This window comes from Talpa occidentalis, unplaced genomic scaffold, assembly GCF_014898055.3.
Source record: "Talpa occidentalis isolate TD23 unplaced genomic scaffold, MPIMG_talOcc4v2.1 talOcc4.9, whole genome shotgun sequence".
In the NCBI taxonomy this organism is placed as follows: Eukaryota; Metazoa; Chordata; class Mammalia; order Eulipotyphla; family Talpidae; genus Talpa; species Talpa occidentalis.
This window is the reverse complement of record NW_023605305.1, coordinates 95,850,811-95,868,158: the sequence shown is the minus strand read 5'-3', so window position 1 is coordinate 95,868,158 and position 17,348 is coordinate 95,850,811. Positions and strand designations below refer to the sequence as shown.

Genomic DNA, 17,348 nt, shown 5'->3' with positions numbered 1-17,348 from the left:
ACAGGGAGGAAGGGAACTATAGTATTTGCTCACAGGGAGTCCAAGTCTGACCTAAATGATGTTCTGAGACAATAGCACCATCAATTTTACATGTTCCTCTGAGATTCTGAGATTAGATTCTGTCCATCTGGGAGGCTGAGACATAGCCGCTTGTTCTAGGTAACAGGACTGGGAAAATAAAGCCACTTCTTTGAAAAGCCTTCCCCAAACATTGAGGGTTTGTAGCTGGAGCAGGGAAGATACAACCAATGATTCTCTGACATGTGTTTCTCTGGTCTTGTCCCAATCTCTGCCTGCTTTTAGGCCAACTCAACATTTGAAGAGGTGGCACACTTGAGAAAGCTGGTCAAAGCCTGGGAAGAAGTAGGACCCCAGATCTGGTACTTCTTGGACAAGAGTGTACAGATGGCCATGATCAGAGTACGGATGATATTAGAGGATGGGAGGGTGGGGGAGAGAGAGAAGGGCCTAGAAAATTCCATGTGTTTCCTTTTATGAGCAGTTAAGCACTACTGGAGTGAAATCAAAATAGAACAGGCCTGAGTTCTATCATCAAGTGGAATGGTTTTCTTTGGGTGGTTTAGGGTAGATGAAGATTGCTCAGGCTTTTGCACCAGTGGACTTTGTGGCTATCACCTGCGGCCTCAATTGTGCTAATGCAGGAGGAGCTTGAGAGCATGGGCCAAGGGGGTGAATGCCTGATGGTGGGCACTTGGAATATGGTGTGGGCATGCTCAAGTGTGCACGCCTGAGCCTAGAGGTTGAGGACGTAAGGGCAACATCACTCAGAGGATGGCTGCAGTAGAGAATGACTACAAGAAGATGAACAACAGTGGAAGGAAGAGACCACAGGAAAACACCAGAGAAATCCCAGAGGAAAGGGCGTATAGAGATTCCAGGGGGCCCAAGTTGCTGTCTCCCTGCTGGCTTGTTTCCCCTGCGTACTATTAAAAAACCTGTAGGGATGATGCCAAGGGCTCCAAGTTTCTCTTTTAAGCTGCCTGAACCGATGGTGAATCTACCCGGCTTGGGAGGGTTGCAAAGCACTTAGCAAATATATTTCTTCAATTGAGGAAAATGTAAAAACTGCCATAATACTAGTGATTTTCTATAATTTCTTGCTTTTGTGATTCACTTGAGGATCTTACATTCAAAACAGTATTACCCTAAGGGGCCAGGTCTGTAATGGAAAAAGTGGTTGAATGTGTCTATCTGCTCTAATTTCCAGCTCTGCAAAGGAGATGAGTCCTATATAAGGGGATAGGTCAAGGTGAACAAAAACCCTTAAGAAGAAAAAAACTTCCCATATTCCATTTCCCCTGTCCCTCTCCCCTCATCCCCAACAAACACATCTTCCTTCTACTATCATGATTCTTCCATTTCAGGGGAAGGGCATAAGTATTATGCCTTATAATGGAAGAAAACCCACTCTTTGGGAGACTTAAAATCCATATCCCTATTTTTTTTTTTTTAAGTTGGGAATGGCCCAAGAACAAGACCAAAGATCCCGTGGAGTTTCTGAATGCTGTAACTGTATTCCTTTTTCCCAGGACACCCTGCAGAACCCAGCAGCAAAAGACTTTTTGAATGGGCTCCTTGGTGAAGGTTTTCCTGTGGATGCCATGCTGCACTTCCTATATAATGGTCCCCGAGAGAAGCAGGCTGATGACTTGGCCAACTTTGACTGGAGGGATGTATTTAACATCACTGATGACTCTCTACGCCTGGTGAATCAATACCTGGAGGTAAGGCATAGCAGTTCCCTGAGACCCCCCGATGGGTGGAACCAGAGAAGCCTTAGCTAGTCAGGTAGTCTTGAGTTTCAGCTCTCATTTTCCTCATTGAAGAAACAGGAATTCCTGCAGCCCCTCAAACAGTGCTGACTCTTGTTCTCTAATAGCTTGTCCACATGTCAACAGTCCCCTCTTCACATGTCCTATCTCCTAACAGTTCCACGACTCCTTCCTGACTGCTCTCCCCGCCCCCTCACTAGCCCACCCTGTCCTGTTAGCCATTGCTTTGGTGTGTCATTGGCTAGCACCCAACAAACCTCAGCCCATCAGACTCAACATGTCTAAGGCCAAATTTGTGTTCACCCTCCCCATAAAACCTCTCCTCCTCCAGCATCTCCAACCCTGACTACTGTCTCCAAACTCCCAAGTAGAGATTTTAGTGTCACCCTGAATCCTCTCTCTTTCACCTTTCAGAGTAGCCATCCTTTATTGTTATTTTGTGCCACATCTGTGCTAAGTGCCTTTCCTCACATTAACTCCTTCAGTCTCACAACAGAGGGATGCAGAAGCCAGACATTAAGAGGTTAAATAAGACCCCCTTCACCCCACATTTGTTAGGTGCAGCAGACAGGATCCAGATCTGGTGCACCTGAATTCAGAGCTTGCCCCTCATCCATCTCTATGTCCTCTGTCATGTCCAATCACTGAGGACAATTCTGCATCCAGTTCCAGCGTGTGGGAGTCTCCCCCACACAATCAAGCAAATCTCCAATACCAGCTGTCCTATAATTCAGCTCAATTCTAACACTATCTACCTGGAGGTAAGATCTGATTCCACAGGTTTAGGGCTCAGACCCACACTGCACCCACCTGCACCTCAGATGCCAACCAAAAACCTAGATTGCCACCAATACTTTTGACAGACTAACTATAGATCGGAGGTCCCCACTATGCCCTCCTTGGGTCCGATGACTTCACAGAACTCAGGAAAACATTGACTTACTAGATCACCAGTTTATTATCCAAGGATGTAACTCAGGAACAACCAGATCAAAAAGATGCATAGGACAAGGTATGTGGGAAGGTGTGCAGAACTTCCATGCCCTCTGAGGACACCATTCCCCAACTTGAAAGCAATCTGAAGCCCTTCCTTTGGTTTTTATAGGAGGCTTCCTTATATAGGCAGGATTGATTATATCACCAGCACTGGGGCTGATTCACCCTCCGGCTGCCTCCCCTTCCTGGAGGATAGATAGGGGTGGAACAGAACATTCTATTAATCCTTTAATCACTGAATTGGTTTCCCTGGCAACCAATGCCCATCCACAGGTGCTTTCCAAAAGTCACCTCATTAACATAACAAGAGACACCTTTATCACTCTCCTTGGAAATTCTAAAGGTTTAGGAAATTCTCAGTGCCAGCACCAGAGAGGAACTTCCACTGTATATTTCTTATAAATCACAAAAGTAGAGCTGTGTCTACTCTATCCCCAAAGTATTTCTCAACATCTCCTCTCCTTTCTGGCTTCTCTGGAGCCATCTCTCCAGCACCCTGTCCTAGCAGCTTTTTCCTCACTGCAGTCTCAGGGCCAGTTAATTCTCAATGAGCCTTTTAGGTAAGTGCCATTAATATCCCATCTTACAAATGTGGAAAGTGAGGCACAAAGAGTAGGGTTTTAAACTCTGGTAGTCTGGCTCTAGAGATCGAATTCTTAACCCTTTAAGCAGTTTATATAAACAAAATACAAACAAATACTGCTTAGGAGGAGGGGAAGGGCAGCATTGGTGAAACCAGGCCCAGCCACTGAGCTGCTCCTCTAGGGATTATGAAGCTGCCAATCACATCCCTCCTTAGCCACCAAGACTTCCCACTGCATGCCATCCCATTAGCTGAACTAGGAGCTTCTAAGCAAAGACCACAGTGGCCACAGGTCAATGGCCCTCAGGGGATCCTGAGAGGGGATGATGGTGGCAAAAGCCCAGCATATGATTATGATAGTTTCTGATCTACCTGCCATTGGGGAGGGGGATGAACTGAAAGGAGAAGGTAGTGTGGGGAGGGTAGAAATGCATGAAGAAGAGGGGCCTCCCCGGTGGCACAGCGGTTGAGCGCTGGGTTGCGAAGCTGCCAGCGGCCTCTGCTGCGCCGGTTCGATCCCCGGCTGCTCCCCGGCCACAGGAGGAGGGTCCCACATGGCACGCAGACCTCTCCTGCCGCCCGCTGCTCCCCTCAGCAGTGTACTTCGGTCCTTCTGCCTGTTCTGCTCCCCGCTCTGGCTCTGGTGAATTCTCTCACCCTCCCGCGCTTCTGACTGTACCCAGTGCATGTATAAACAAACAAACAAACAAACAAATAAATAAAAACATGCCTCTATTAAAAAAAAAAAAAAGAAATACATGAAGAAGAAAGCAGTCTTCACATTTGGTTCTGGATTATTCTGCTTTTGTTCTTCTGTTTTGGGAAGTCTAGCGGGGTCTCAGAGATACCTCAACCCCCATCCTGAGGAATGCTCAGTATCAGACAAGGGATGGAACCCCTCCCTGAGGGCTTTAGGAGCCTCCCCAGGACAGTTGGCAAGTTTGTCCCTTCAGGGGCTATTTGAGGATGATGGACACTCTCCTTTTCTGACTTGTACCATAGAACTGTGCTGCTTCCTCCTGAGCCAGCCTCTCTGTGCTCTTTCTCTGCTATGCCAACAAGAAATAAAATTATTTCAGGGAAATTAAGCAAACCCTCTTTAAAATGAAAAGCATGTCAGTCTAAGTCAATGTGCACTCAGATGTGATATTGAATAAAGGCAGAAGCTCCAAGAACTAAGCAAAACTTGAAGCCTTTTGTCTTCATAGGAAATGGGAATGACTCAATAGGTCATTTCTCTTCAACTAATAGAAGGGCTAAATCCCCTTTCTTTCTGCTTGGGTGAGGCCTTAGTTACTGGACATTCCATTGAATAACCTGGAGAGTGTCCTATTCCCTGGGAGCTGCCTTGCTGGGTCATTTGTGTGTGATGTTAGGCTGCTGCTTGTGGAAACTTCTTACCCATCCAGTGGGGACAAATGGGCCTAGATCTCTGCTTCCAATTAGCTGTATCACCCTGAGAAAGTCATATTACCTGTTAAAACTCAGCGTTTTCTGTAAAATTCAGGTCATAATGTACCAGACCTCACTGGGTTATGTTTAAGGACAAAAGGAGGGAAATGTACAGAGTCCTCAGACATCATGCTGTTGTGTGGCTAGGCCTTTGTGTAAATTCTCTGCCCCTGGCTCCCTCCTCTGTTAGGTGGTGATGTCCTCCTTTCTAGGTGTGGTGATGTCCTCCTTTTTAGGTGGCTGTGAGAGCCAGGGCGTGGCAGAGACGTTCAGTGCTGGGCAGTGCTATAAACTACTTGGATTGTCTACCCCTGACCCACAGACCACGTGAGGAATGTACCTTCCTCTCAGATTCCAAAGCTTTGTATACACATTAACCAGGGACTGTGAGGTTACTCTTTACATTAGCCTTGGTGAATTGGCTTGGCATCAGGACTGCTAGACCATTCCTGAAGGAGAGTCCCAATGGGAGGCTCTCCTGCCATTGTGGCACTTCTGTGGATGATGGTCCAGTGCTCTAGAACTTTACTTATCCTTGGAATACCTCCTCAATAGGGGACTTTGATAATATTTTATCAAATTGATGTCATTAATTGATGTCATAAATTTATCAAATTGATGTTTATCAAATTGATGTCATAGCAAGTTCTGTCTTTCTCCTGACCCTTTACACTTAGCAGGGATAAAGAAATGATCAAAAGGCAGACCTCATGGTTCCAAGGTGGGCAGTGGACAAAGGAAAGGGGCAATGGTGCCATCACCTCTTGGGAAGTCTCCCATCTCTAACAGATGGAGAAATTCCTTCGAACAGGCCTTCCAATCACCCTCTTTTCCAAATCTAAGGAGGCTGAAAGCAAATGAGTCTTCCTAAAGGTAAATACCTTAAACTGGTGTGTCCATGCTTTCATAGTCAGAACTTACATTTGTCTTACGTGTATTTGACTTCTGGGGAAAAGCACAATTGGAAAAAATTAATAAATAATTTCTCTGATTACTTAGTCTTTGTTGGCAAAAGGTTAGGCCTGGCACAGATGGAATACTATTTAGCATTCACAGTGTATTTTAATTTCATAGTGTATTTGAATTTCAGGTCTTGGATTTCATATCAGGAAACTGAATTCAGCCAAACTTTAATATGACAATACCTCTGGTCAGGGCATAAAATTGTACTTTAACCATTCACAGCTACCTTTCCCTAAGTCTTGAAAAACCATGTATTCATGAAGGCCTGTCAACACAGTCGCTGAATGTGCATAACTCTTTATTTTCTACATGGTGATTATCTGCTGGGTGAAGTATCAGTAGTGGGGTTTTAGGGACTATTTTTCCTCAGTTCTTTGCATGCTCCCATCTGCAAGCCTCTACCCAATAAGAATGTACTCAAAGTGTGTTTTTCAAGCTAGCCTAAGAAAAAATAGGATCAGTAAGATAAAGCTACTGATCACATAATATCTTTACAGTCAGATGTACAAATACTTTTGAACTATCTGTCCTATTGCATTCTTCTATTGATTCATTGACCAGCTATACATTAGGAGGTGAGGGAGAAGTTGACACAGAGGTGGGAAAGGCACAGAAATCCACACCATGATGGCAATATCATTCCAAGGGTCATGAACTACATCATAGGAAACTCAGGGGCAATGACGTTGTTTTATGCCTTTTTGATATTTCAGAACAGAATGAGCTAGGGGAGGACAATGCATGGGGTTGGGGGTGTGGGGGTATGGCCAGGGTTTTGGCAGGAGGGAAGGGACTTGCACATGAGTCAACCATGCTCATTGGGCACTTTTATTTTATTTTTTTAAGATTTATTTATTTATGCATATAAGAGCTGGGGTATAGACCAGAGATGTGTGTGTGTGGGCGGGGAGGGGGGAGGGTGAGAGGATTCCCCAGAGACAGAGTGGGGAACAGAGCAGGCAAACTGACTGAAATACACTGCTAAGTGGAGCTGCAGGCAAGACAGAAGAGGTCTGCTTCACCATGTGGTTTCGCCCTGACCGGCCGGGGATCAAACTCATACTGTAGAGGCCGCAGATTGCTTCATGGTGCAATGCTAAACCCCTTGCGCCACCAGGGAGGCCTACATTGGGCACTTTTATATGTCAGCTCATGCGATACTCCTGACTGCCTTCCGGGTAGGCACAATTGTCATCATGTTATAGGATTGACTGTTGACTAGCCTGACATAGCACAGCAGATAAGCAGGGCATCCAAATACTGTCTGACCCCAATGAGGAAGTTCTATAAAATGAGGATGTTCTCAGTATGTATCATTTGGGTAAATTATACAGTGAATTGGATGAAAGCAGCACTTTCTTCAGGATAATAGACATATTCTGAATGGATCATACCTGTTTGAAAATAACTAGAGTTAGTGGGCCTCCCTGATGGCACAGGGGTTAAAGTCTCAATGCTATCAAGCTATTGCCAGCCACTGCAGCATGAGTTGGATCCCCAGCCAGGGAGCTATCCGCATGGCACAGCAGACCTATCCTAGCTCACCCACTGCTCCCCTCAGCAGTGTATTTCAGTAGATCCGCCTGTTCTGCTCACCACTCTCTCTCTGGTGACTCCTTTCACACACACACACACACACACACACACACACACACACACACACACACACACCTTCCCCTGCTGTATCTCTGGCCTATACCCCAGTTCTTGTATACATAAGTACTTAAAAATAAGTCTTTTGAAAAAAATAAATAACTAGAGTTAGAATAGGAAGCCGAAAGGACTTGAACTCATTCTGACATCCATATATTTGCATCTGAATAAATACAATTAATCCCTGACCCCTAGAAGGTCATATTTTATTGGGAGCATAAGCATGCCATTAAATACCACTATAGTAGTGGTATCTCAAAGGACTGCCAGAATAATAGCTCAATCTGATGCCATAGAAACAAGTTGCACAAATCCAGATTCAAAATGTCACAAATCCTCCAAAGACTGTCAATTCTTCCTCCAAATTATCTCTGAAATCCCTCCTTCCTTGCCAAGTATGCCCTTTGTTCACAGAAGCCTGTATCATCTCTCCTGGCTGGTCACCTACCTCCAGGGTCTCCCTGCTTCTGTTCTGCTCTCATTTCTCTCTAGGAAGATCTTCCTAAAACCACAAGCTCACCATAACCTACAGTCTAAAGCCCCTCAGTGACCCCCTCATTGCTGTAAAGTCCATCCTGGTGCAGCCCCTTTACCACTCTCCCAAGTTCTAAGGGGATGGCATGCTCCCTGGACCTCCCACCTTGTACTGACTGACCCTTCTCCTCGTTGCCCCTTTCCCAACCTCAGGACTTACCTCCTGCTTTGCAGGCCTTGTTCTAGGCACCTCCATCATAACTCTTGATGATCATTTGTTCATTGCCTCCCCACTCCGCTAGACTGAATCTGTGCTTATTTATCATTTGATTTCCCGACTCACGTTAGTAGAGCTGCAGTGGCATAGAGTAGTCACCCATAAATGCCAAATTAATACTGAAAATACACTTATATCAGGTTTTAAGGATCAAATGTGCCAGCTAAGCAAAACAGAAGGGCAATTTCTGACAGACGGTAGAGCATAAGCAAAGTGCCGAGTATGAACCTGCAGGTCAAGTTCAAGAGAAGCAGATAGTCTGCAGAGGCGGGTGGCTAGAGCATCTGGGGAGTGGGTGGGTGTGGGAAGAAACAATAATGTCTGGAGATGAAACTAGAGTGGTCAGCTGGCCTGGTTTGTGCAACATCACGGTCTCACTGCCTGAAAAATGAGGATAATAACGAGCCGGTGATTGTGTGTTATTCAGAGTGTGCCTGGTCCAGGAGTTTGCAACAAGATGTGCATTCACTGGTCTTTCTCTAGTCCTGCTGATTATTAAATATTTTGAATATAGTGGCACCCCACCTTTCAGGGTTGTAGGGGTGATTAAACAGGAAAACTTTGAGAATTACAGTACTCCGCCAGGTGAAGATGTCCTCCCTTAGAATCAGCTAGGCAGCAAGCATTTCTGATGGCTTATCTCAGTGTGAGGCTCTGTGCTCCAGCTTGGCCTTTTTATTTGTTTCATTTATTTATTTTAAAAACTGACTTTTTTTTAACAGCTGTGTATTTCCTGTCCCTTTGTTTTCCAATTGTGGTGCATTTCCTCACTCTATGTGGCTGAACATCTCAGATATTTTTTCACAGCGCCCAATGTCTTCAGTAAAATTTATTGTTGCACCTTTGACCTCTGTGTCACCATCCCACCAACTCAGACAGCCCAAAGCTATTTTATCCAGTGGCTTTTTCCATGTCATGGGAAATTAATCTTGAGTGTTATAGTCTAGATCTGCCAGGAAATTCATTCTGGGATATTTGCCCACATCCACTGGCATTTTTCAAAAGGAACCCCAGGTGTCTACATTAACACCAGCAGGACCACTTCAGGCCTCCACTTGCATTCATCAGCCTCTTTGTTCTCAGAGTTTGAAAGTTAAAGATGTCAGAGGCAGGATGACAGAGCCAACATCTCAAAGGATGTAGCACCTCCCTTCCCCCCAAGACCTGGTCCCTGACATGTCCTGGATGCATTAGTCAAACTATGTCAGCACAGGGTGCCAGACCCTTTGGAGTATCAAGTTCAAACAAAAAGAGAGGTTTTCTTTCTTTGCCTCCACTGAACAGCATCTCCCACTTAATAGATAATTTAATTTATCTATTACTTAATGTGTTTAAATTAGACTCAGAGAGGTCGCAATTGAAGAAGGGGACCTGCTGCTACTGCGGTTTTTCCACCCAAGGAGGTATTTGTTTTAGCGGTGTAAACAAATGACCGAGTTCTGAGAGATCTTGAACACAGCTGCCTGCCCTGAAGAGAGCTCAAGCCCCTTCCGCCAGGGTGAACTCTGTTTCCTGTTGAGTATCAGAAAAACAACCCACATGGACTTGCAGGACTTATGTGAACTTCAAATGGTGGTAGATCTGCCACCTGGTCTTTGCTACAGCAGTTGGGACAGAAGGGGACAGGGATCCCTATTTTTGCTTTATTGCCCCTGGCCTTTGTAGGGCTTTATGATGGTGCTCAACGTTCTGAACTCTGGCTGCACATTTGGCCAGAATCTTCCTCTGAGGTCATAAGACACTGTTGTTTTTATTCACTAAAGATGCCCTTGGGATTCTTCTCCCAATGGTGGTACTACCTTTGTTACACCCCTTCCACTAGCCCATTCTTATCTGCCTCCAACTTCCCTAACATCCACGATCACATGGATTTCTCTTTGTATGTAACCAAATAGCTTTTATATATAGACTCCACAGTGTCAGCCAAGTTAGAACCTATTATATTTTAACTCACAAGCTTATCACACCAAACCAAATATGTCAAAATCAATGATCTCAGCTCAGGGTCTGATCATTTGTCTTTGCCTCCCAAACACAGTCGTGTACACACTTCCACAAATATACATGGCCATTAGGCAAGATTTTAACACTGGGGACAAGGGCAACGTCCAGCAGGGAGTGAGGCCATGTGCTGTGAAGCAGGTGGCCTCCCCATAAGATACAAGGGTACATCATGTCAGACCTCAAACCATAACCCAGGAATGTCTGACTCATGTCCAAAGTGTCTTCCACAATTGCTCTGCCTTGACCTCAGAAAAAAATATGAGGATAACAGTCTAAATCAGCTTCCTAGGTAGATGCCTTTCACTTGATGGCCAATGAGCGGCTAGTAACTACTGTGAGTTAGGAGTCATCTGCTCCACACTGCCTAGGTGGGGATAGGGGCCTTTGACTTCTGTCAATAGCATCATTCTAAGCAAAGGAGGTTCTGTGGATTGGCTTAGAATGGCTGTATTCACAGACATATAATTTAAAGAAAATAACCACATTCCTCCCAGGATAAACAGCTGTCATGAATGAATAGTAACCTAGCAGGGGCTTAAAAGTCACTAGCCTCTGTTGACTTTCAAGATATATTGCAAAAACAGTAATAAAATGGTATTAGGTGAGCCCTCGTTATTTGTGAGACAGGTTAATATCCTAAGTGGTTAAATTAGGTTTTCTGCAGTGGAAGTCTCTTTGTCTCGTTAAACCTCCTACTGAGCTTGGGGTGATCATTTTAACTGACCTCATAAGATGCTTGTGAGGTTCAAGGGGTTAATAAAACAGAGTCCTTGGACCAGCTTGGGCACATATTGTGTCTCCAATAAGCATCAGCTTTTACTCTTACTGGGAGACTGGTGGACCTTCCCAAGCAAGTCACATGATCCTTAGCCCACCTATGGGAGTGAGGGATCTCAGCTTTACAGAGAGAAACAAAGGTGCCTAGGAAACAGCAGAGAGGAGATGACTCTTGGGCCTTTGTCTCTTAAACACTATGTGCTACCACTTTCCAAGATGGTGAAGATAACCCAAGTTTGACAATAGGTCAGATGTCTCAGGGTAGATATGCACGTTGGAGAACCTTTTAAGTTTTGTTTTTCCAGAGAATATCAGGGTACCAATCTAGGGGGACACAGCAGGAAATATGGCTGTGAATCAGTGCCTGATAAAACAGCTGGGCTGGAGCCCATGTCATCACAGGACTTAACAATGTCACTGAAAACATTGGCCACCTATTCCAGTATAGATTTCCCTTCAGGACATGAAAGCAGAGTTCAAAGAGAAAAAGGCTAGCAAGCTTGCAAAGTTACGTTACTGAAATGTATTTGTTTTTATTAGCTATTTTGCTTCAATGAGAGTTATGCTCTCATTAGGATTGTAGCAAAAATTTACTTTTTACTAATTTCTCCTGGTTTATAATCTGATTGGGGTGTCCAGGGCAATGCTCAAAACACACACTGTCATAAATGTATACTTCTTACAGCATTGGGGACTCCTAAATTTAAATCAGTTCAATTCTGGAAATGCTTACTAAGTTCCTGTTGTGAGAAAATACTATTCCAGAGACTACAGTGAACAAAACATGGTCCTCTGATCTCCAGAACCTTACTATCTCTAGAGCTGCTGACAATATAATAACCTGTAGCCACACATGGCTATTTAAATTAAATAAGGTAGAAAAGTCAGCATCTCAGGGGCACTGGCCACATTTCAACTATTCAACAGCCCTGTGTGGTTCCTGGCTGCCATATTAGATAAAGCAAGCAAAGAACACTTCCATCATTGCCAAAGTTCTGCTTGACAGTGCTGCTCTCTTGGATGGGGCAAAAGAACTCTTGGTCGCCCCTTGTTTGTGGTTGGGATGTGGTTTACTCGTAGAGACACCTGTTGGAACAGCGCTACCCTTCAGGTTTGACATTTGAAGTCATGGATTTAGATTCTGCTTCTGACTTAAATTGACCTGAGGTAAGAATGTTGTCCTTTTTGATGGGAATTTGTTCACCAGTAAAGCCGGGACATCAGACTACATGACCACTGTGACTCCTTCTGTCCAAATACCCTTTTTGTGAGTAAATTGATAGAATTGTGTGTTTGTATGTGTGTGTGTGTGTAAATGTATCCTTGTTAAAAGATTCTGCAAAGAATTTTCATCTCCCAAGATAACTTTGTTTTTCATCTTAGAAATTTAATTTTCAAAAAGAAAAGGAACAATTTCCTAGTTTAATTGTCAAGACTAAAATTCTATACATGAAATCCTAATCTCACCAGATTAATTTAAAAATGAAATTATTTTATTATTCATCTTTGTAGAACATCAAAATCTCCCTAAAGGAAACTTAAATGTGTTTCTTTTCTTTCTTTTTAAAAAATATACTCTAGCAGTTCAACTTTTTCCTCCGTGTCCGATTCTCTGTTCCTGCAATGGTGCTGTTGAGTTAAATACTGACAAACACCAGGAACCAGGTCCTTGGTCTTGGATGGTGGTGAATGTTTCCAAGTTACATTAGAAAGAAATCATAAAACAGCAAACTCTACATTATTTATATCCAGAGAAAATGAACATTTATAGGCAATCTCTGTCATAAGGCACTTAAGTCCTTCATCCCACTTAAGAACTGGCTAATGTTAGGCTCACCAATTCCTGCAAAATAGTTTAATAAAAAATTCCATTTCCCTTAACTCTATGATGTGTGACTGCACTTACTATTATTTCTGAGAGAAACGCCTCTTCCATTTCCTTTTAAAATCACTGTCTTCTTAGTATAATGTCACTTAGTGTAATGTTACTTGGCCCTGCAGACCCTCTCATGTTCCCCATTCTTACATCAGCTAGAAAACTAAGTCTCCTTTCTTTTTATCTACAAGTCTGAGGACAGACAGTAGAGATGCTTGCAAGCACGCGGAAGGCCCTGGACCTGGCTACCCTTGTCTCTCTTGATGTGATAGGTAGCACTTGGACCTTATAGTAGAAAGTGGGGAGGAAACAGGATCCGCTACTTGAGCTGCACAAGTGCGGGCAGGTCTCCTTATGTCCAGTTTTCTCTTCAGTAAAATGAGAGTTCCATTTTAAAATGAGGATAACTCACAGGCTCTGTGTGAGAGTTGATTATTCCTTTAAGCCATTTTATCAACTGCCTTCTAACCCCTTTCCTGCTAGCCCCCATTCTTTCACCAGTGATCTTTCAGAAAAATGATCTGATCCCATGAGTCATAAGCTTGCTCAAAACCTGACAGTCGCTCCCTATAGCTTTTTTAGATTTGCCTGGTTGTAGCACAGAATGCTGTGTCAATTAGTTGGTTACCCTCTTGTACAGGGAGGTCTTCCAGTGGGTCTCCACCCACCTTCCTAGTATTCATCTCCCACCACTCACTTCTGTTCACCTACTCGCTTTTCTGCACTTGAGAACACCCCAGAAACCATTAACAAAATGCCGATGCCCTGGCCCTGCCTCTTGAGAACTTGATTTCATTGTTTGGAGTAGGACCGGAGTATCAATTACCAGGTGATTCTGGTAGCTTTGCAGCCAAGGATGAAAACCTTGAAGTCTCCAGCTACCTCATGTGCCATTCACTGTGACTGAGCTGAGCTTTCCCTGCTTTCTTCCCTTCAGCTAATACTGGCTCAACCCCTTCTTCCAGGAAGCCCTCCCATACTACTCCAGGTAGACTTAGCTACCCCTGTCTGCTACCCTGGTTTTTCATTCATTAGTACCTGGCCATTCTGCATTACTATTGGTTTTCTCGAAGCGTCTCCCTCATTAGATCTTGAGTTTCTTTCAGGATGAGATTTTATCTTTTCTCCACACAGGCTCTGGCACATTGCAGGCTCTCCATAAGTATGTGGTGAAAACCTCTTGTGAGTTTGGTTCTAAGAAAGGGACATTGACACAATAACCCTAGTGTATAAAGGAATAGAGGTTAAGGGAAAAACTAGACCCAGTACAAAATAATGGTTTAACATATCTATAAAAATGGACAATCTCTAATATTCAAATGTTTGAAAATTTTCATTTTGCTCTTTTGTAGGTAATGAATTTTTTCTCTTCCAGGGAGAGAGAAAAGACATTAGGAAAGTGCTCCTCCACCCACATTGCTTGTCGTGAAATTGTAACTGGAAATGATTCTCTGACTAAGTCATTTTGGCTCTGTGTGATTTTCTCTCTTCCTCCTGTTCTTGCCTCAGCTGGTCATCCCCCTGTGTTTCCTGCGAAGCAGGAAGGTTCAGCACTAGGTCTTTCTCTCTCTCTCTCTCTCTCTCTCTCCCCCCCCACCCCCTACTCCCTTTAATCGGCAGGCTTTCAGATCTTCAAAGCAGCCTGTGTCCAATGTGACCCCACTCCCTCGCCTCCCCATGCTGGGGAGTGAGCACTGTAAGTATTTTTGTCATTTTGACGACTTGCATATTTGGACAGCCGGAGAGTGTGACCCTCACCAAGTCTGCAGGGATGAGAGCGAGTCAGCGTTTCCCAAGTCCCCTTTCACCCCAAATCCAGACACTGAAAAATTGACACCAGACCCCAGAGTTAAACAAACAGAAAGTTTATAGTTCTCCTTGCATTTGACCCATCCCCCGGGGTAGCAACCCTGGTCTTCTGCCTTTTTTGGCAATTGAGTCCTTGCTGTTGGTGTTCCTCAAACTCTCTCAACCTTTGTGATTATCTGCAGTGTTTGGTCCTGGACAAGTTTGAAAGCTCTGATGATGAAATTCAACTCACCCAATGAGCCCTTTCTCTGCTGGAGGAAAACAGGTTCTGGGCTGGTGTGGTGTTTCCTGACATGCATCCCTGGACCAGCTCCCTACCACCCCATGTAAAGTACAAGATCCAGATGGACATAGACGTGGTGGAGAAAACCAATAAGATCAAAGACAGGTGAATGTTTCAGGAAAACCCAGAAGGACCTGGGCATCCCCAGGGAGGTGAGGCAAGGAAAGAGGGCTCTTCTGGTCTCAGGCCACCCGTCTCTTCCTGGGGGCAGGAGGGCTATTTGAAAAAGGAGAGAGACACCTGGGTATCAAAGAATGAAATTAGCCAATTGGATCTGGCTAATCTCCTACTTGAGTCTAGGAGATCTCAGCTATCCTGTCTTCACCCCTCAGCTCAGCACTTGAACCTGGCTGGATTTGTACAATTTGAAGATGGATACCTCTAGGTATTGAATCATCTTCGCACAGAGATTCTGACAAGGTCACTGGGAAATTACATTTAGTACAGAAAAAGGGATTGAGACTGCATTCAACCTATGCATCAATAAAGTTAAATAAGAGGAAATATGATGATTTGTAATGCTCAAGATAGAGTCCCTGATTGAATGTAGTTACAAGTCATGTGTAGCTAATATAATATTATAACAGATTTAAACATGAGTTAGAAAATGGAGACCAATAGTTTGGAAAAGTTTAAAGGAATGTCTTTAAGAGAGCGAGTTCCAGGTTACCTCATCCCTCTCTCTGGTTTCTTCTTAGGTATTGGGATTCTGGTCCCAGGGCTGATCCTGTGGAAGATTTCCAATACATCTGGGGAGGGTTTGCCTATCTGCAGGACATGGTTGAACAGGGGATTACCAGGAGTCAGGCCCAGGCTGAGGTCCCCATTGGAATCTATCTCCAGCAGATGCCTTACCCCTGCTTTGTGGATGACTCGTGAATTGAGGCTTCTCACCCTCTTCCCTGACAAGATAATAAGGTGGCTGGTGGGAAATTCAGCAACTCTCCAGGGAGAAACCTGGGGGTTGGGACCACACTGGGGAGAATGGTACTATGGCTGAGGAGCCTGCTTCTCCCAAGCTCCAGGCAGGACCATAGGCACAATCTGTAAAGTGGTATGGGTAGAAAAGTGAAGGTGAAAATTAACACAAGGGAAGTGGAATTGAGGAGGGAACAAGACTTTTTAAATTTCCACTGCGTAGTGTGTTTGGTATGTGGAAGGAGTCTGGTCAGCAGGTCTGCCCAATGATTGCCAAATTAGCAAATCAGGATTCTGCATGCAAGTAGATTCGGTGCCTAGGAGCCTTGGAATAATGCAGCTCCTTCCCTAATTAACATTCCCATGATGTACACTTAATGAAAAGGTAGAGGAATGTGTTAGATGAGCTCAGGCCCTCCCTCCTTGCCCACTGCCTTCCCCAGGCCTGCACAATTGCTGGCCAGTAGCAAGCCAAGCAAGTAGCCTACTGCTTTCTGAACTTGGATTTGGGGGAGTGGAAGAAAGAGGGACAGAGAGGAAGAGGGGGCTGGGTGGGCTCATTTACCATGGTGGATGAGGCAGAAATCCTATTGCTGGCTTAGATATCAATGCCTAGAAAACAACTGGGAAGTTCACCATAGTGGTGTACTTGTTTGTCTGCAAGATTCAGAGAGTAGATCAACACACAGAGTTGTAAGAAAGGAGAGTCAGATTGTCACTTGGCAAGACATTAAAAGAGAGGCCAGTATGGGCACAAGAAACACTTTCATACCACTTTAGTCCTGTCAGTTCTCCCTCCTCAGCTCTAGAGAAAACTAAAAACCTTTCTATAGTCACTTTAGGTTTGGACTATAAGCTAAGATGAGAAATGGAGCCAGAAACAAAATTCCAGTTCTACTTTTAGGATCAGATGCAAATGGCTGGTTGGGAAGTGGCAGTAGACGTATGGCGGCAATAGGAATTCAGGCCATTCAGTATGGGAGAGAGTCCTCTAGTGGCTGGCCCCAGAAATGCAGCCTTTATGACTTGATGGTCTCTTTCCCTGGGGCCATCTTGATTGAAAGGATCCCATGCTGGAATTGGGCCAGTTCCATGACAGTACAACAATTTTCTGTAGATAATAATCCCAAAGGCTTTACTAACACATCAAGTCCAGGATAAACATATGTAAAGTTCACAATAAAGTAATTGCTGAATATCAGATTTACCCTGCTTGCTGGGGTAAATGAGAGCCATGGATCTACTCCATCTATGCATGGCTGGTGGAGTCAGTGGGTCACTGATTGATGTATTGATGGGTCAGTTGCTTTCTGAAGGTGCCACGCTGATATGTTATTTTGTGCCTCTTCCTGCTTAACTGGGGTTTATACTCCAGGGTAGACAGTGTTACACTAGTAGGCTCCCTTGGGAAGCCCAATTATTGATCTCAACATCAGTAATTTGTGGTCCACACTCTTGGGCATCACTGTCAGTTAGCATGTGCCTGTGTA

The 17,348-nt window shown here is 44.3% G+C and overlaps 1 protein-coding gene across 1 annotated transcript in view; it reads left to right on the top strand.

Annotated features, from left to right (window-relative positions):
- Positions 1-17,348, top strand: part of ABCA4 (ATP binding cassette subfamily A member 4) — a 131,532-nt gene that overhangs the window by 41,230 nt on the left and 72,954 nt on the right. Inside the window, 4 exon segments of the mRNA XM_037500828.2 lie at positions 304-420; positions 1,551-1,745; positions 14,840-15,045; positions 15,639-15,815. Of these exon segments, the coding sequence (XP_037356725.1) occupies positions 304-420; positions 1,551-1,745; positions 14,840-15,045; positions 15,639-15,815 (695 nt within the window).